The sequence below is a fragment of the Labeo rohita genome, chromosome 5 (genome assembly GCF_022985175.1).
Source record: "Labeo rohita strain BAU-BD-2019 chromosome 5, IGBB_LRoh.1.0, whole genome shotgun sequence".
NCBI classification, from domain to species: domain Eukaryota; kingdom Metazoa; phylum Chordata; class Actinopteri; order Cypriniformes; family Cyprinidae; genus Labeo; species Labeo rohita.
Window position 1 is genome coordinate 3,950,131 of NC_066873.1, and position 21,803 is coordinate 3,971,933.

The window sequence follows — 21,803 nt, forward strand, 5'->3', positions numbered from 1 at the left end:
TCTCTGCACAAATTCCAGAGCAAATTACCTACTGTCTCTCGACTATCCCCTCTGAGATAGCCAATCCCATCTAAATGTGAAAGTCTGTGATTACTGCTATAATATTGTCACACTTCTTTTCCTCATGTGTTTTGGCCCATCATAAATGATTTTTTTCATCCTTTATTCTGAATTTATCCTTCAGCGTCTAAATTCACTTACTGCTTTTCTTTTTGAGTTATTTTAGCCTTTATTGCATAAGACTATGTTGTTAAGACTTCGCTAAAATTAATGTGGGAGAAGGGGGCAAGATAGGGGCTTTTTACCCTTCTATTAATATTTTACCATGACAACTAAATTAGCAAATGTTGATTTATTTCCTATAATAACACACTGACTGATCATCCTGCAGATGATAAAATTATGTCTAATAAGTTTAAAAGTAAATCTACATCGTACTTGAGCAGGGCGTCTTCCCCCATCTTACTCTACCACACACGCCATTTTAGGCCAGGCTTGAAATGCATCACTCAGGTTTTATACATCTGCCTAGGAAGTGGTCTTTGACCTGAAAAAGGTGTGAAGAACTGAAAGAGCTTCAAAGAGCAACATGCTTTTCTGCTTTGAATTAGTTTGCTTAAAACTCCAGGAAATCAGTGACTACTGACAATGAAACAGTCCTTATTGATTATCATATACTATTATGATAAGCAATGAGTAAAAAGAAAGTATTCAACACTCTCATAGTTTTGAATATGTGGTGATGCCTTTCAGGTTGACCAACGCCACGGCTGTTTTCCGTCCCCAAGTCTATGATGCAAGACATGATATATTCACACAAATGACAACAACTATTACAATAAAGATTTTTTTTTTTGTTTCAAAAACTAAATGTAAAAGAATAGCAGAGTCCACAGCAAAACTATAATGATAACTAAGTAGAAATATGATATCACTGAAATCATTTTCACATTTTGTCCAGCTGATGGATGATAAAAACATTGACAGCCAATCAGAATCCAGCTGGCTTTAACGAGCAGTGTAACAGCGGTGTTTGCTTAACACAGTTTTATTACGTGTTTGTGTGGACGCTGATATAATTATCATTCTATTTATAGTTATCGTTCTTGGTGTGAACAGGCCTTAAGGCAGAAAAGTGCCATACTTGGGGTTTATCATATCTGATACAGACATCAAAATGGATCCTGGTCCCGGACCCTAATAGCACTTATCACTGTTATGCCAACATAAACAACTTTACCTTCCTGTCAGGTTAAACAATTGCTGTCTTTTCAGCAATCTCATCTCTTGCCTGGAGGAAATTAAATTATGGATGTCTAAAATGTCCTCATGCTCAGTGAAAACACATTGTCTTTGGTTCTTTACTGTGAATTGCTACTATTGACAGCTAGTCACTATAGGTGCTATCTTTAAGCTTGCTCTACAACAAAGTTGTGCAACCTGGGTGTAATTGTTGACATGGTATTTGAGCAGATAAATGATGTTGTTAAGGGAAACCTAGGTCCATTGCCAAATTAAACAAACAAGGAAACAAAGAAGTTCCTTTTATGGAAAGATACAGAAGTAGTCATTATAAAAGGGGTTCACTTGACTTTTGACCTTTACATCACAGTGGGGACAGAAAAAACAAACAAACAAAAAAAAAAAACATCAACAGTGGGGCTACATTCTGGTATGGAATGCCCACTTTTCATTATCAAATTAATTGTAGATGGATAAAATCAAGTATCTTATTTATATAAGGGTGATTTGTGTAATGGGTGTTTTGGATATTATTCTTGTCCTGTTCTCTGTGTTATGACCTAAAATACTTTTACCATAGAGCATGATTTGTAAAATAATATGTTTTCAAGTTGCATTACATAACCAGCTCTATATGTCCAGTTTTTCTGTCAAGGTAAACTTTCTCGGTAACGCACCCGGTACAGCACTGCACTTTGTATTTGGGTACAAGTTCTGTGAAACGCAAGTCACGATAAAAGAGAGACTAAAACAGCATGATTTCTTCATCAAATGTGATTTTATCTCATGTGTACTTTTGTTGACACTATCGGTTAAGTTTAAGGAAGGGTTTAGTGCAGGTGTCACATCATTTTTAATTGCGGTTAACATTTTAGCGCCACTCACAGGACATTTCATTTACAAACTGCCATGATATGTCCAGAAAACAGAATAATAACATTTTGTCAGATTCATGTTCATCAGTTTGAGTCAAACTGAATGGCTTTTTGTGCCACTTTGTAAGTGTCATGAAATGTGAAAGAAAGCAATCATTTTGCATAAATATCACAACAAGCATGTTACACTAACATGTTTTTCTTGGTAACTACAACACATTTGTGATGCGATCAGGGAAAACCCATTGGATGTCGCGCTGGGACATTTTCAGGAAATTCGAAAAATAGGTCGAAGGTCAATTTTTTTTTTTTTTAGGATTTTCTTAAGTTATTATTCTATAACATCTTGTCTATCAGCTATGAAAATATGTTTAGTGTAGAAAAATAGTGATTTATTGCAGCAAGCAGAAACAACGGAGTCTTAAATATAGCTACTCACTTAAGACACACTTAATCTTTCTCATCTCAGTCTGCTCAATCTTGGTGATGTCAATGTCAAACAATGTTGAAATGGACTATTTCACATCCAGAGGTGAAGGATTGGATTTACTAATGTTCGAAAAACTGAAAAAAAAAGTTTACTAAAAATCGAAGTTACTAAAGAGAAGGAGTTTGATGACAGTTGGGTTTATGCACAGAGCGCAAACAGTCGCGCTGCCCTTGCTTTTCTAAATGTAAGCTACAAGGTACACTATTCGTGCTATCTAAACATACAAGGGGTGATCAAAAGCTGAGAGACTATGCCCATGATAAACAATGGAAAACTGTCCTCTTCAGGGTAACGTTAGTCTGTTTGTGTAATGATGCAGTACAGTGCTTTCTTTAAACCCGTGAAATGAAAGTGAAACCCATCTCACTTTAAACCTGTTTTTCTCAAAATTCCATTCCTGAAAATCATAGCTATCAGCCAACTTAAGATTTTGTTGCGTTCAAGCTATGGACAAAATAAAAACAGTTTTGGAAAGGGGTCCATATGGTATCAAAACCTAAAAAAGGTAGCATTTCACCATGGGTTTTCCTAGATCACATCACGTTTGTTTTCAGCAGTAGTTCTACAATAATTCTTCAGTTGCTGGCTATAATTACACATATGTGTTAGAATGACATTGGTAATTTTGCTTCACTGTGTTCTTCTGTTGTCAGATGCTCGAACCCAAGCAGGATGATCCACGTGACCTCAGGGGCCGGAGAATGACCTCTGAGGATGACCATTCCTTGGGCAACCTGTCTGATGCGTCAGCCACCACTGCGAGTACCCCTCAGTCCAGGAGTCTCACCCTGCTGGAGGATCTGTGCACGCCTTTGGAGGAGGACAGACACCTGGTTCCACCAACACCTCCACCCTCTACTGAGGGAGAAGATGGAAAAAGCACGGAGAGCAGCATGAACGACTTATGGAGGGAGGATGAAGGCAAAGAGAAAGGAGATGAGGAGATGGGGAATACTGAGCCAGTGACCGAGGAGAAAGAAGAAGAGGAGTTCTTGCACGCACACGCAAGAGACTGTGAAGATGAAAAGCAGCTGCTTGTTGATGAGGACAATGCTTCAGAGGCAGTGGACACGAATGCTCCACCTTCATCCTCTTCCTCATCATTTGTCATCCCTGAGCTGCGATTAGATCGGTCCTTCAGTGCAGATGCCCTCTCCACCCCTGGCACCGATGAAGAGTATGAAGAAGATGATGAGGAGGACGAGGAAGAGGAGGAAGACAGCGATGACAACTACCTGGAACGCAGTGACAGTAAACGGAGGAGCATGGTAGAGGCCACTTCCTGCGAGAAGCACTCAGGTGGGCTCAGCGTGCAGAACTCCCTGCGAAGACGCACACACAGCGAGGGCAGTCTTCTCCAGGACCCTCGCACAACCTGCTTCACGTCTGACAATGCCATCAACTGCATGGAGGTGGCCGGGACACACAAGGGCGGCTGGACGCTTCCGTCACCCAAAACCCTGAAGAAAGAGCTGACTAAGAATGGAGGCTCCATGCACCAGCTGTGTATGCTGTTCTCCGGAAGAAAAGTAAGTCCTTTTTGTCCTCTGACGGTCTCATTACATGAGCCTGCCCAAACAGATTATGAATCATTTCCTTTCGTCATGTTACTTGCTTAAGCTTATATTAGTGAAGCCAAGGCAAACATCAGTATTACAGACTGCTCATATTCAACATTAGGGAATTTTCTACGGAAGTTTAGGGAATTTGTCCTTCACGATTTGTGCTATGGACAGATGATATAACTTTTCCAAATGGTCCGACAGTGGTCAGACTTATGATTTTCAGATGCAGGATAAACTAGGCAAGAAATTCCACTAGACTTACATTAAGATGATTTCGGTTTGGCTTTATTGACTTGGGCCTTTAATGCAAAGGAGTAAAAGCAAAGGAAATGCCTGCTATGGCAGCGACCTATGCACAAGTCTGCACTCACAGAAAATTTAGATTTTTATCATTTCTATTTTTAGCATAAACTGTGCAAAACAAGGTAAGGTGTTTGAGCAACAGTAGTGCTGACACTTGCCTTCGTAAACAGATTCTTTTTCTGCACATAAGTACAGAAAAAAATGAAGGGATTAAAAAGATGAGCAACAGGTAATTGATTAAAGTTTAAGCAAATGTAATATGCAGTGCTAACACCATACAGCCTTTCAGTCATAGTTTAAACTAACGTAACTCCCAAAGATTCACATAAAACCATTACTGCACTCTCAGTTTTGTCCACTAAGTGGCGTGCTGTCAACTACTTAGTTTGCTCTCTAACCAGAGAGACACAGTGTCTAAAAACAGACAAACTGTTTTAAGAACACACATTTATATATGTCTGTGAATGCATGCTGGAATATGACTGTTTTTGTTTGTTTAAGCATATGTGAATTCTATGGATCCACTTTAAATATAATCAGAATCAAGTATATATATATATATATATATATAGCTTTTCTACAGCTGCCACCCTACATACCCTGTACATCACTGAAGACTGATACATTCTTGTGGTGGAAAAACAGATGCCTTGGTTCAAGTGAATGTCAAGCTACAAATGACTAAAAAATATGCAAAAACAATCTGTAAAATATGTATTGGTTAATATTATTACCTCATATCGTCACTGTAACATGATATTGCTACAGTAAGCTATAAGGCTTTTAGTGAGGGTTTGTAGTCAGTAGTGACCTTAATGCTACACATTATGAAAAAATGTAAAAAAAAAAATGATGCTCTTAACAAATGTTTTGGTACTGATTTTGATTAAGGACAAAATAAATGGAGGACATGACTCTGGACATTCCTAGATGATAAGCATGCAGGATGGGAAGCCTGTGTTCTTGTAGCTACTAATGAATATGTGGGGTTGATTCAAAGTGAGTGAATGAGGCGAATGACTCAGAGTGCGTGAATGAATCAATGACTCACAAAGACAGTCAATTGTTCTCGAAAGACCACTGACAGCTTGTCTAGGTTGTGAAATCATAGAAATGCATAGGAAATATCAGAGGAGAACTGTATGTATGTACATAGACATTTGTGCACACACACTTCTGTTCTACTTTAGAGCCACTAGAGGTTTTGATTTAATCTGCTCACTTACATTACGCAAAAAAACAGCAAGGTTCTTTTTGGACCAGTAGGCAATAAATCCTCTGTAAACAGGGTGCCGTGATGGTCACAATGATGGAGAGATACAACAAAAATCTGTTGTAAGGTTGCTAAAAATGAGCTTACTCAGATTATTCCTGAGACAAACAAATCTAGTTGTCTGTCGCATACATTTCAAAATACTTATACTGGCTTTAAGGCCTTCATATTTAACTGTATTAATCTTTCCTTATGTTCCTGTGTGCACCCTTAGATCCAGTCCTGCAAGATTGCTTAGTGTGCCTTAAACTGTGTTCACATTTTTCTTAAGGGGGAATTTTTCCTTGATTTAGCTTTTTGTTACTAATAACAGTTGTTCGGCTATTGTTATTAATTCTATCATTAGTATTTCAGTCACTAGTCACATTGTAGGCACTGCCTCCTCTGAAAAACCTTGTCTTATACATATCTGGAATTAGCTCAGATGTCTCATTACGAAGGACAAACTCTTAAATAATGCAGCATAATATGGCTAATAAATCACTTCTACATAATGCCACCTTTGTAGTTCACTTAAGAAAATATGAAACAAAAGCCATAAATTTAGCGCTGCAGTGATGACAGTCAACTCTCACCCCTTTCTCAGCCACAGGCAGTTTCTTTAGGCCTGTGTCTGGTGCATAATGAGACTATAAATATCCTCAATGGGCACATGATCCTGTGTCTGTCTGCGCATGCATTTGGAGAAAATTAATGCCTTCCTAGGAGAACTGCAGTAGGGTGAAAGGACAAACATTTGCACTGTCTGATATCTACAAGGCAACAAGGCAATGCTTTTCTTGTATAGTATAGTATAGTCATTAAACAGGGACATTGTTGGATATATACTCAGGAAGAAAAAATAATTTTCTAATGTTTTTAAACACAAATGATTGTGAGTAAATGATGAACTAAAGGTCATTTACATGGTAGTTTCCAGTTAATTTGCAGTTTGCATTATTTTAAAGAATAATTATTTTAGCAAAATTGAAATAAATGCTGTTATTTTGAACTTTCAATTCTTCCATTAAAAATTCCTGGAAATAAAATAAAATAAAATGAAATAAAATAAATCATAGCACATTAAACAGCACAACAGTGCTCAACACTTATTTATGTATTTATTTTTATCACTAATTCAGCAAATGATTATATTCAAATGATTTCTGAAGGACCATGTGACCCTGAAGACTGGAGTAATGATGCTGAAAATTCAGATTTGCATCACAGGAATAAATTACATTTTATAATGTATTTTATTGAAAAACTGTTGTTTTAAATGATAATAATTTACATCATCACTTTATTTATTAATTGATCAAATAAATGCATCCTTGGTGAGCATAGAAGACTCCTTTTAAAATTAATTCAAAATTCTCACCAACCCCATTCTTTTGAATAGTGGATATTACATACGATGCTGCAGGATGCAGTTGTTGTCTCTTTTCGACATAGTGGATTTTTTAAAGATCAGTAGAATGATGTGGCTTTGCCTGCTCTTTCCTAGTAGCGGTAATTGTTTTGCCTGCTTTTATCTAGCAGCTGTAATTCTTTAATTGTGCCTGGTGGAGGCGACCCAGAGAGCCAGTGTTTACACCAGGGACTAGCTGATGAGTCTCTGACAGTGTGTTATGGCCAGAGCAGAGCTGAGGAGGAAGTATTTGCCATGTAGGACCAGAGGACATGATGTTTAAAGAACAGGAGCTACAGACCATATCTTCCATCTATTGTCATGGGGAATGTAACATCGTTAGTGAAAAAGACAGAAGAGTACTAAAACATCACTTACTAAAAGTAATAGGATGTTTTGTAAGGGTTGTGTCATGTGTTTAACTGAGGCATAGCTGAGGCATAATTGCACTATATTGTGGGCTTAGCTACATTTCGGAGTGTATGTGTGACCTATATGAGTAAATAAAAGATTTTGCAACGCTGGACACTTTACTGTGAGAGTTTGTGTACAGTCCTGACATCAACATCAAAATCTTGCCGCCTGCATCATTTTTCGGATGACTCAGCTTTTGTGGGTTGCATTAACAGTATAGGAGTGTGGTGGGTGGTTTTGTAGCGTGTTTTGAGCTCAATGACCTCCAGCTTAACGTCACCAAGACTAAAAAGCAAGGATTTTAGAAGGCCTCCTGAACTCAGTCAGCATCAGAAGATGGAGGTGGACATTGCTGAGGAGTATATGCACATAGGTGTCCACACTGGACTAAAAATACAGATGCTATAAGCACTGAAAACAGTGAAAAGACTGTTATTTTTGGTGTTAAAAACCTACTGTCAGAGTTTACTAAAGACGCACTATAAAATAATTGCAATGAAAACGCATGAAGACAGTTATATTTGTGGTTTATTGCATATACATTTGTAGGTCTTAAGTTTTCTTAGCTAGCTCATACTATATTACAAAACAGTGGTGTGACAAAAATATATGTAAAATTGAATGATCGGTCTTTATAATAAGTAGGCTTTTTTTTTTTTTTTTTTGCATTTGCATTTGCATTTGCTTTGTATGTGTGTGTGTGTGTGTGTATATATGAAGAATTCAGATGCAAAACCAGCTAAAAGCCATCTCGGTCAAAAATGAGATAATGATACTGAGTGAATGCTCCTGACACATAGTATATCATAGTAATCAGAAGTACCAGTACTTACATAGAAATCTATACAAAGTAGCCAGAACGAAATGCTCATTTTAAAGAAGTACGTCAGATGGATTTAGAGGCTTTTGCATCTGAACTCTTCATATATATATATATATATATATATATTGTTTTCCTTTTTCCCAAAAACCTAAACCTGACCTTACATAGCTGCTTTGAAACAATCTATAGACCTTTTTCCTGAGTAAATGATGAGCACTGCCATTACGAATTCTAACTTCTAATTGGATGCTCCTCTGTTCCGGTTTCAATAGGAACCCATTCAAATAGCGTACATCTGTTTCTAACATCGGCAGCTCCGTGTCATCTACACACTTTGAGGAGTGAGGCACTGACAAATGACGGTCATTGCGACATTGCAGAGTGATGGCGCTATGGAGCCATGTGCTTTTTAAAAACGTTTTACTAGGTTCAACATTAGATTAAGGCAGTGGTTCCCAAACTTTTTCTGCCCGGCCCCCCCTTTGCAGAATAAAACAAATTCAAGCCCCACCCCCGCATTTACATATAAACATAAACACAACTTCAGAAGGATTTATTTGAAACATAATAATTAAAATTCAGTGTGTGACAACTTATTGAAAAAAAAAAAAAAAAAAAACTAAACAAGGAACTAGTTACTTTTAGAGTAGAAACATTAAAAGTAAAGCATGCAGCTTTACTATGTACTATTTTTTGTACTATGTAACAGCATTCATTGTTTTTTAAACATATTTTCTCATATTTTCTTCTCTTTGTTGTAGTTGCGATCTTTGAAGTAGATTCATCATCTACTTTACGTTTACCTGGCACGTTGTGTTTTCAAAAACTTGTCCATGCTTAGAGCAGAACTACTATGCGTCATTCATTCATAATTTTATTCGGCTAACAGCAATTCTCATTTCTGATATCAACTGCACCATCTAGTGGTCTGTTATTTTACAACAAAAACCGCTACAACTGATAACAGACAGCTGCAGCGGGTACTGCGAGTCGTCTTGAGGTAATAAAATATGATGAAATTCATATTTTGTATTTTTTTTTATTTTTTTTTTATTTTTTTTACGTATGTGGCAAGCAGCCGTATAAGAAGCAAGATAATTTCACAGTGGGGTCTTGTATCACCCTCAAAATGTTTCTTTTTTACATAAAAATCTATGGATGTAACGAAATGAAAATTCTTGGCTGAAACTGAAACTGCTTTGTAATAATTATTTATTATTTTAATTCATATAGTCAACTATAGTCAATAATATTAATGATACTGAATAATAATAATAAAAATAAAAAAAATCACAAGCCAATAAATAACCACCTTTATTGAACGTAACAATAAAATTGGACAGAAAATATATGAATATTAAATCTCAATATATTATTTTATTCAGTTCTATGAAACAGAATCAGATATAACTTTACTGCCGGACTGCGCGGCAGATATTTTCGGCCGTTTATCTCTTTCGAATTTCTATAAAAATCGGCTGTACACTAGCCTTGCCCGCCCCCCTTATCATAACTATCATAACTCATAACATACTCAACATGGAAGCCTAGAACTACTGAGCATATGGTATGTTTAGAGATATATTTTCATAAAGAAAACATTTTAGTAAAATTCCCTTGTTAAAATTTGCAGCAATAATACTTGTGTAACACTGTTGACAGTGAATTAATCCATTCTTGACACATGTTTGCTAGTTTAATCAACGTGAGGGGAAAGACAGAGAACACAACTTCTAGCATTTCATCCATGTGCTTCTAGAGGAAATATACTGTGCAAGTTATGCACGAATGGGACAAACCATTCATTTTTGAAAGGAATGGTTAAAACGTTATATCACAATAAACCCTTATTATTTTTGAAGCGCACACCCAAAAATCTTGATAACCTAATGTAACTGAAGACAAAACAGTGAAATTAATGCCAGGGTTGTATGTGATATGAACATCATTTTTTTTTAACAAAAGATATGGCTTTTTCAACATACACTGTAGTAGTGTGACTGGGAAAAATATAACTGTGTACTAGAAAATTAAGCATCAGGGCTTTATATTAATGAAAATATATATATATATATATATATATGTACTTCATGGACATGATGTACCCACAATTATAGCACACACCATGTAAAAGTAAATTTTCCATCCAATGTCGCCTATAATATTTATTATAATATAATAAATCAGGAAACTAGATGTGGTCAAATAAACCATGCGTATAAGTTGACATTCTCTTGATTTATGCTTATAGGTGAAAGTGCAATAATTCTGATAAATATTCCCTTATAGCCTTATATAACCCTTATAGGCAGCATGACTAAAATGTGAGTTTATTTGAATTTTAGTGAACTAAAACTTGTGTGCAGGAATAGTCAGAGCCACCTGTTTTTTTTTTTTTTTGTTCTTCGTTTTTTTCATAAGACTGTCTGCAGACCCATGTATGTAGGCCATTGTCGTTGTAGGCCAACTAGGTTTTTGGAACAGAGCTTGAATTTGACATGCAGACTGAGTGATAGTGTAAATTTACCTACAGAAGACCTGTACCAGAGTATCTGAAGGTGGATTGTGTTTTGGGTCTTCCATTCTCTCAGAATGAAAGCAAAGCACCCATAACCTTAATAATGGCTGGCATGATTTAATGCTCATTGCTTTTGCAAGAGAGAAGAAAATTTACAGCACAAAGAAACATATGTAATCCACCCTTAAGGATCTCTGCCAGTTTATTTGAATGATATTCATGCTGGGCTTTTGCAGCAGGCTTGTGGGGATCTATGGGACTTTGACACAAAATCAGCTTGTATTCAGCTATTCTTAGGTATTCTTTTTTTTTGTTGTTGGTGGTGGTGGTCTGCGTCAGCTGTGCACAGAATATACTTATCAAGCAAAATAGCCTCAAAAAGCTGAACTGATTTATTCTCAGATTTGACTGTTTAATTGAGAGTATTTAAAACTTTACAAATTAACTAATATCTAGAATTATCTAATTACACAAGTGGGTCAGAAAATAAAGTCAATTGCTAGAGAGCAGGAAATGATTTAAACTGAAAATCTTTCAATTAGTTCTACTGAATTGGCCCTTGAAATGCAGCATTGTCTTAAATTAATTATGACTGTACTTCTATCTGCCCGTTATATGTTTTATACTGTTAAGAAATAGTGTTAGTTTAGTGATGGCGTTGACTTAATTGCTATAAAAGTTATTTATATAGCAATAATAATATATTACGCAACTAAAATGATTCAAAACTGACATTCATACCCCACCAGAAAATGATCATCAGTCTATTTAAACCAGAGGTTTCTCCTTGAGAGCTATGTGTACAGTTCTAGCCACGTCAAAATAAAGACATGATAGGACTCTTTTGACGTCTGTATAGTCACACACACACAACACTTGGGCAAACAATGGTATTTGGTGCCTTGGGAGTTAGAACGGGTTGTGATACGTGATAGATGTGTCTGCATACCCAGCTGTTTTAAATGGGAAAACCAAATATCAATTACACTCCCAGCAGGACACAGATGGCTGTAAAAGACAAATGGTGTTGAAATTGGCATCTCAGACTGAACTAAAGATGGGTTAAATATACTCAGTTGTGCTAAATCTGAACTATTCCGAGCATACTTTAGTATGGTTTAAATTTTGGTGTCATTTACACTGTGAGACTACAAGAACCTGTGAGTGCAGAGATGTTTTAAAAAGAGTTTCTTTTGCTCATCAAGGCTGCACTTATTTAATCAAAAAGTACAGTACAAAACTTAGTGAAATATTATTACAATTTAAAAGAACTGCTTTCTCCTTTAATATGTTTTGAAATGAAATTTAATCTTATGGAAAAACTGAATTTACAGCATCATTACTGGTCATCAGAAATTATAAATGCACCCTAGGTGAGCAGATTATTTAAAAACAAAACAAAACAACAAAAAACAAAAACAAAAACAAAAAACATTAGTTTCGGTACCATTTCTCATATTAACTAGTTGCATATTATCATGTATATTACTAACATATTTTCTATTTATAAGTACTTATAAAGCACATATTAATGCCTTAATCTGCATAGAATCCCTTAATCCGACCTCATACCTAAACTTAACAGCTACCTTACTAACTATTAATAAGCAGCAAATTAGGAGTTTATTGAGGCAAAAGCTGTATAGTGAGATAGCTGTATACCGTACAGTCCCCAAACTGAAGTGTGACCAAAAATGGATATTATTCCAAACTTTTGTACATTAATTATATACTAACAACATTATGACATCATACTATCTTTTTACTAATAATAACATCAAAACAAATGTTTGGCTTAATAACATTTCATTGTAATAAGACTTTTAGGTTGCACAACTGTGCTTTGACTGCATTAGGTATATATCAGTATGATAAAGACATTCCAAATGACTTGCAATGGCATATGTGATCCTGGACCACAGAAGTAGTCATATAGCATGGGTATATTTGTAGCAATAGCCAAAAATACTTTGTATGGGTCAAAATGATACATTTTTCTTTTGTGCCAAAACTCATTATGATATTAAGTAAAGATCATGTTCCATGAAGATATTTTGTACTGTAAATATATCAAAACCTAATTTTTGATTAGTAATATGCATTGCTAAGAACTTAATTTGGGCATCTTTAAAGGCAATTTTCTCAGTGTTTTAAATGTTTTTGCACCCTCAGATTCCAGATTTTCAAATTGTTGTATCTCGGGCAAAATTCTAACAAACCATACATCAATGGAAAGCTTATTTATTGAGCTTTCAGGTGATGTATAAATCTCAATTTCAAAAATCAACCCTTATGATTTTGTGGTCCAGGGTGACATATGAAGTAGTGACCCGAGCTTTTATTTTAGGTATCACTGAAAAACATATCAGTTATATTGGGAATGTACGAAATTCATCATTCTTGTGTGCTTATAGTAAAGACAAAATAGATATTATGAATTTCGACACTGCTTTAGAATTGCAAATACAGAGCATTAAAAAAAATCATCAAAATGTAGATGTAATTGTGATTAGACTTACACAAAAAAGATTCTCTACTGTGTAGCACCAAATGGTGTTTGCCTTGCAGACATATGAAAATGCAAATGCAAATGTATAGCTAGTATGCACAGATGTATTTAAAAGAATTGGGTCAATAATTCAACGACTCATTCATAAAGACAGTGGTCACTCGGCATGTTCATGAATGATTTAGCTGGTTTAAACTAATTGATGGAATGAATGATCAATTCTAGATTCACTTTTTTTTTTTCTTTCATTTGCCATTACCTATTGGTCATTTTTTTTACTCTCAGCAATACATATGTATGTTTTTCAAAAGTTTTATTTAATGCATTAATCTCATTGTTTACGCAAATGCAGTGTAAATGGATTTTAATAAATGGTAAGATGGACTTTGTTAATACTGATTTTTAATTTGATTGGTAACAGTCCTATACTGTTAATTAGTGTATGTAATTAAAAGATGTCTATCAGTATGTAATTTTATTTTATGTAAATTATTATGAGAGGGGTGCAGTTTCCAGCTGCAGTTTCCCTGTTCACACAAATGATTGCACAGGCAGATTACTGATTAATAAATACTTATTTTCATGTGGTTCCTTACAAAATGCTATGTTGTGACCTTAAAACACTTTTACCATAGTGCGTGATTTGTACAACAATGATTTTTTAGTGATGTCAATGATGCTGTATGTCTTTGACGCACCAGCTTGTGCCAGTGAAAAACTGCCTGTCAAATGCATTGCTACAGCAATGCTGTGCTTGTCCTGCTACTCATCTACTTGTTGCACAAGTCCGTATATTACTGGAAAAGGTACAAGAGTGGTTGACTTTAAATCACTGCAGCCCATCAGTCGTCATAGACGCAGGGTTATTTGCCACTGTGTGTTTTACCCTGCTGTGGTTGCCATAGCAGAGCTGGTGCCAGTGTGGCTGTTCTGACGGAGGCAGTGCTTCAGCTCACTGTACAGCAAGCCAATGATGCAGTACAAGTGTTTGCAAATGAGTTAAACCCACCGTGTAACAGCCAGTTACCGTAAGTTATTGGGCTGTGTTGTCATGGTTTCAAAACCTCTGGCTAGCATGGTGTTGTTTTAAAGTGTGAAGAGGGATTTTTATTAGGTGTTTTTGAAACATTACAAGTTTGTTCCTTACAGGAATAGTTCACCCAAAAATCAAAATTCTTCTCATGTCGTTTCTTCTCTGTTTTATTTTATTTTAATGGTACTTTAGGAAAAAAAAAAAAAAATCATTAGTGCATCTGCTTTTCTTCTGCATTTTGCTTGGCTTTAGTCTGTATCTATGTCTGTGTCTGAGTATGCTCCATTTATAGGTCAGCGTGTTTAACCCTGAGATGCCGTGACACCAGACACCTCACCTCTGCTTGAATTTTTGGAGTCTTTGTGTCTGTATGTCTGACAGGAAGCCCAAATTATTCACATGCTTTTTGGCTTTCATGAGGCCTTGATGAGTTTGACCCTTCTTTTCCGGTTGTAAAATCACAAACCCTGACCAGATGCTTTTTTAAACAGAATGGAAAGAGTTGACATGTAAGCTTTTCATGCACTCTCCAAATTACCAAATTAATTAAACTATTGTTGGTTCTTCTACCATAAATTGCTTGTGCTGTTCTTTTTCTTTGGATAAAAGAGTCTGCTAAATATAAATGAACATTCTGTGTTTCCTTAAGAAATACAAACCCTTGATCTTAGAAATGCTACGATATCAATGGAATGCTATTGACAGCAATCCAGAGCTGTGTTGATGCCTCTTCTATGAATGTCTCAATGAGTTTCAAAAGCTGGAGCACTTAGGTACACGTCCCTGCTGGATTTCGACCCATTTAGTCTTGAGAGAGGAAGTCTACAGAATGGCCAGCCACTCAGCACAATATTCACAAACATCCTTCATCACAGGATGCCATCACACAGACAGGAAGTGGCTATGTTCTGCTCTAACAGAGATCAATAACAGCAGGAAAGCTAGTTAACACTCTCACACATACACATTCATCATTCCCACCTTTAGCACTTGTTGTTTCTATTGTTATTGATTACACAGTGCTACAGGCATCACTATTATTCTTACTTAGGGTTGCGCACTGAAACAAAGCTAACACTTTATTTTGATGGTCTTATTTAGACGTTCTAACTAGCAGTCAAACGAGTATTAGCAGACTGTCTGCTTAGTATCTGTTAACACTTTATTTTGATGGCCCCCAACACACATTCTTCTGACTATGAGTAGCTTTGCAAGAACATGTCACCTTATTATACTAACCCTAACCCTAACTTAACCATCTACTAATACTCTAATGAAGAGTTAGTTGACATGTAGTTGCAGAGTTGCTGATTGTCAGCAGAATGTCTAAAGGGGACCATCAAACTAAAGTGTAAATGAAATACTGTACACATCCATATGTGATGTAGGCCATATTTAGTAAACAGAGCAATCCCATTAAAGTACTGGTGGCAGTGGAAGGTTCTGCTGGTGATCTACTGACAATCAGAAAATTAAAGAACACAGACATATCCAGATGATATTCATAATGATCAATGCAATCTACCAAGAGCAGTGCAAAATTAGCAGGAGCTTAATGAGGAGCTCCAATCTGGAACTGGTTTGGTTAAAATTGTGCCGTGCGACAAAAATCGGTCTGAGCCTTGAATAACGTTAACTGTACTAGTAGCGATGCAGTTTTGCATGTGTATGAGCATGTTTACAAACCTGTTGTCCAACAAAGAAATCATTTATTGGAATGCTTTTTCTCCAAATTAACATGGTCAAGTGTTTGAAATAACATTTTGTGATCAGCCGCGGTTTCATATCACAGAATGAGGCTGAAATCATACTATTTTATAGTATTATGAAAGCTATGTCGATGAGCATTGCAATATAAAAATACTTAATCCTTATAAAGATTCCCAAGACTGCTTGAAGAACACAGACAAACCATAAAATTCCTCTATCTGCATTTTATTCAGCGATAACTGGATTAGAGATTCCTGAAGCGTCGTCAGTACTATTACTTCTGCTATAAAGCACATATGGAGTTTCTGCGCAAGGGCGCCCTCCGGCTTCCGAATCAGAAAGAGCTTTATTGCCAAGTGTGTTTCACACACAAGAAATTTAATTAACGTTTTAATGTTAGGAGCTTCCAGTACAGAAAGTACAAACAATTTAATTCACATTGCAGTGAATTAAACAGTCATTACATTACGTGTGTACTCAGTAATGCTGACAACACCCTATTTTGGGTAAAAATAGGAAAGAAAATACTTTTCTCTAAAGAAACAGGATTTCCCTGAATTATCGTCATTGATATTGGTATCGCAATAAATACCAGAAATTATCGTGAAATTTTTAAGCCCATATTGGCCATCCCTATTTTGGAGCACCTAACCCCACCCCTACAATGAACCCACCCACTATGCTACAATATAAAACAGGTAACAGGCAAATAAATAAATAAAAACAAATAAAAACAATTATATGTATTTATTGCAAAAACTGACAACAGGGAAAATAAATAAATAAATAATAAATAATAAATAAAAAGTACAGTATTTATTGCAAAAACTGAGAAAAACAAACAAACAAACAAACAAACTGAATAAAAGTATTACAAACAAGTCGTGTTGCAGTCCGATTCTTCTGAAGCCATAAAATAGCTTTATGGAAAGAACAAGTATAAGGTTTTAGTTGCTGAAAATAACCCCGCTCCATTAACTTGGACCCGAAATTTAGCATGCCGCAATCGGCCATGTGAACACAATAGCCAATGGCATTTCACAACCAAAGCTGACACTTCTTCTGATGGCAATTTTTGAATTTGTAAAACGACTGCACACCAGATCTGAGCTTTATGGTGGATGAATACCGTGATCGTGTCTGTTCATCTATCAATTGTTTTGCCTTTCGCAAGACTCGGAATATTATTATCTGCCTTTTGTATCCTGTGTTTTATATTGAAAAAAGGTAAGGTAGAGTTGGGTTATGTGCTCAAAAGTGTGTAAATAAAGTAAATAAAGTTGTTGACTGTTTAGATTTAAAATCACACCCCAACATGTATGTAATAGTGACAAAATTATTACCCAATATATAACTTGAAGATAACATGATGATAAAATTGTCATACCCTTTGCATCTGCATATTAACGCCAAAGGTTTCTAACCTAACCCTAACCCTAACCTCACCTGCCTGTAGCCCTAACAATTCTGAAGACCTTAGTTAGCTTGTTCAGATGTGTTTGATTAGGGTTGGAGCTAAACTGTTCAGGACCAATGTTGCCTATCCCTGTTTTAATTCAACAAATATAGAGGAGAAGGCAGCTTACAGTTATTATCCCCGGTCTGCACTACAGCTTTCACATTACCAGTTTTTATGTGAACTGTGCTTTGTTTCTGACTTAACAGCCAGTGTGAAAACTCCCTTACTGATCACACCTGATGGATGAAAAAAAAATAAAAATCAGTAGAGTTACTTCAGTCCAACCAGACTATCCAAGAGTTTACACCCTTGAGCTGTGATGGCAGGTTTGCACGGACAAGAACCACTGACATTTACTTTGAAACGTAAAAGTCTAGTAGCTACCAAAGAATCTAACAGATGTGCACATGAACGTGTGAGTTGTGTGTGCGATTTGGTTTAGGGTTTAGGGTATATAAGCGCATATGACACCTGCTAGCTCCTACAACAGGTTCTTATTTCTAGCTCTGCTAGGCCTTTCCTCTTCCTGTCTTTCTTCAGCTGTGTCACTCTCCATTGTGAAACGGGAACCCTCGGGAGCAAAATCATGTCCTTGGGGTTCTTATCCACATCAGTCTCACCCACAACCAGCACAATGCAAGGAAACTCAGATCCCGAGCACTCACAGAGACCAACGCAAAATAAACAGGAGAGGTCTCTTAGAAACATGCGTTGTTCATGTTTAACCTACAAAGAGAGGAGGGAAATAATAATAACAAAATGGGAAGGAAAATTAGGTCTGCAGAGACTATGATTGCACAAAGAAGAAATAGCAGGGCTGACCTCTGTGTTGGATACTGGCAAAAGATGCTGTATTAAAGACTGTTTTCAATTAAGTTTCCCCTACAGATTTGTCAGATACAGCCAGAGGCAAATCTTGTATAATAGGATTCATAAAAGATGTTAGTAACTCTAATTGATGGTAACAGTTGGGTTGTGGAAAAATCCTTTCTTCTATATTTATTTTTAATAATAACTTATGAACCATTAAAGACAGACCTACTGTGAGCTTTGAGGTTGTTAATCGATGGCATATGCTTTAGTTGAAGCCATCATCCCAATACAGTGTGTTTATATTACTATTACTATTTCAAATGATCATGTTTAAAGGAATAGTTCACCCCCCCCAAATTAAAATGAGCTAAAAATTGACTTACCCTCAGCGCATCCAAGATGTAGTTAAGTTTGTTTCTTTATGGTAACAGATTCGGAGAAATGTAGCATTCCATCACTTGCACACCAATGGATCCTCTGCAGTGAATGGGTGCTGTCAGAATGAGAGTCCGAACAGCTGATAAAAACATCATAATATTCCATGGGTAATCCTCCAGACAATTAACATCAGTTATCTTCTTGTGTAGTGAAAATCTGTGTGTTTTTAAGAAACATATCCATCCTCTATCCATAATATTTTCCAGTTAAAATGTTGTCTTGTTTGAATCAAGAGAGAAATATGTACATATTAAGTAAAAAAAATAAATAAAATAAAATAAAAAAGCCATAATTATGAATTTGTTTCTTACAAATGTGCACCTTTTCACTTGACAAAAGGTTAATTGATGGACTGGAGTTGTATGGGTTGCTTGTGGATTATTGTGATGTTTTTATCAGCTGTTTGGACTCTCATTCTGACGGCACCCATTCACTGCACAGGATCCATTGGTGAGCAAGTGGTGGAATTTCTTTAAATATGTTTAGATGAAGAAATAAATTCATCTATATCTTGAATTTTTTCAACATTTTTAGAACTATTTTGCGTCGCCCACTTCCGTGAATCATTGTTAATGATGTCTTAGAGTCTCTCTATGCTCTTAAACTACGTAAATATTTTATGTATATGCAAATTTAAATCAGCAGTGTTATATTTATCCAATGTTTTTATCTTTATAGTTCCAAAACCATGGGTGCTAAAAAAGTGAACAGGCACTGTTACAGTCTAGAAGGAAAGGATACATAATCGAATGAGTGAGCAATAAAACTAATAATTCATCCCTGCATTAAGGAGTAGTGTAGCAGGTTTGCAAAGCAGGATACTGTATGTAATTACATGCATGGCTATAGGTGACCGCAATTCGGGTTCAGATTGGTTTACAGGTTCACAAACAATCAAATTTATCTTTGTATTTTTTCACCCTGTCTTTTACAGAGATCATGAATTGTACAATAGGTCATTAAAATGGATGTCGCTTCATCTGCATCATAACCACCATGTTACTGTGAGCATTGCAATCCTCCTTTTAACCTGCTGAAAGCATTCATTAGTTTGTGGCTTAAATCAAGGGTCATGCTTTGTTTTTGCTTGAGTCAGCTTCACCGTTGGTGCATTAAACTGAATTCGGGAGTGACGGTCATAATATGTCACATACACATATGTCAGCTGATCTGAGTAAAGTTCTTGCATTCCCATGTCTTCAGTGCAAAAAAAAAAAGTTCTACAAGGGGCTATTTTTAGATCTGGCACTAAGTCCACAGTTGTGGAAAAACACCTGTTGTTCATAATGATCATAATGATGAGGAAAGTGAATCATGCTGGCTCTCTCTATGTTTTACTGATTGGCTGTTCAGAGTATCAGCAGTTTAAGCCATAAATGGTGGGATCTGTTTATCTGAAGCACTAGGACGTCAGTGAGAACCTGCTCTTATCAGCTGATGCTTTCATTGACTTTTCAATGCGTCTATTGTCTGCTAATTCTTTAAATTTATCTTTCTAGACATGTTTCTTCTTTCCAAACAGATTTTCCTCTTTTTTTGTTCTGATTTCTCTCTCTTTTTCTTTCTCTGCGGTGCAGACCATGTGGGTAGGTTATTTTTAGCTCAGGCCCAGCGCACAAGCCCGGTTCATGCTGGGAGAGATTCAGACGGAGGGTTTGAGCATGTGTTTTGTGGTATGCAGGAGGACATGAGCCAGCAGTGTTTTCCCAGAGACTGGGATTCAGGGTCTTTTACAGTGTTTTTTTTAACCATAAGTAGGACTAAAGTACATATTTTGATATAACTTCATGATTACTTCTGTTGTCTTTAAAATATGGTTAAAGTTTACTTATGAATGCACTGACAAGCCTGACGACGTTTTAGTGCCACGTTAAAAAAAAAAAAAAACAATACATATAATATTATGATATTAAAGTCATAATATTTTGAGAATAAAGTTGAAATTATGAGAATAAAGTCGAAATATTGTGAGAATAAAGCCAAAATTACGAGAATAAAGAGGAAATACTACGAGAATAAAGTCGAAAATACAAGAATAAAGTCAAAATTACAAGAATAAAGTCAAAATTGGGAGAAGGAAGTTGAAATATTACGAGAATAAAGTTGAAATACTACGAGAATAAAGTCAAAATATTACAAGAATAAAGTCGAAATTATGAGAATAAAGTCGAAATTACAAGAATAAAGTTGAAATACTACGAGAATAAAGTAGAAATTATGAGAATAAAGTTGAAATTATGACAATAAAGTGAAATATTGTGAGAATAAAGTCGAAATTACGAGAATAAAGAGGAAATACTACGAGAATAAAGTAGAAATTATGACAATAAAGTTGAAATATTGTGAGAATAAAGTCGAAATTACGAGAATAAAGAGGAAATACTACGAGAATAAAGTAGAAATTACGAGAATAAAGTCGAAATTATGAAAATGAAGTCAAAATACTACGAGAATAAAGTAGAAATTACAAGAATAAAGTAGAAATTACGAGAATAAAGTCAAAATATTACAAGAATAAAGTCAAAATTACAAGAATAAAGTTCAAATACTACAAGTAGAAATTACGAGAATAAAGTTGAAATTGCAAGAATAAAATTAAAATACTGTGAGAATAAAGTTGAAATTACGAGAATAAAGAGGAAATACTACGAGAATAAAGTCGAAAATACGAGAATAAAGTCAAAATTACAAGAATAAAGTAAAAATTGGGAGAATAAAGTCGAAATATTACGAGAATAAAGTTGAAATACTACGAGAATAAAGTCAAAATATTACAAGAATAAAGTCGAAATTATGAGAATAAAGTTGAAATACTATGAGAATAAAGTCGAAATTACAAGAATAAAGTTGAAATACTATGAGAATAAAGAAAAATTACGAGAATAAAGTCGAAATTGCGAGAATAAAACTGAAATACTGTGAGAATAAAGTCGAAATTACAAGAATAA

At 35.6% G+C, this 21,803-nt stretch overlaps 1 protein-coding gene across 5 annotated transcripts in view; it reads left to right on the top strand.

Annotated features, from left to right (window-relative positions):
• Window positions 1-21,803, top strand: part of rgs3a (regulator of G protein signaling 3a) — a 161,245-nt gene that overhangs the window by 108,379 nt on the left and 31,063 nt on the right. For all 5 annotated transcript variants that reach the window (XM_051110231.1, XM_051110233.1, XM_051110235.1 and 2 more), the window contains one exon: window positions 3,261-4,136. In XM_051110231.1, coding sequence (XP_050966188.1) covers window positions 3,261-4,136 — 876 coding nt within the window. The remainder of the gene's footprint in view (window positions 1-3,260; window positions 4,137-21,803) is intronic.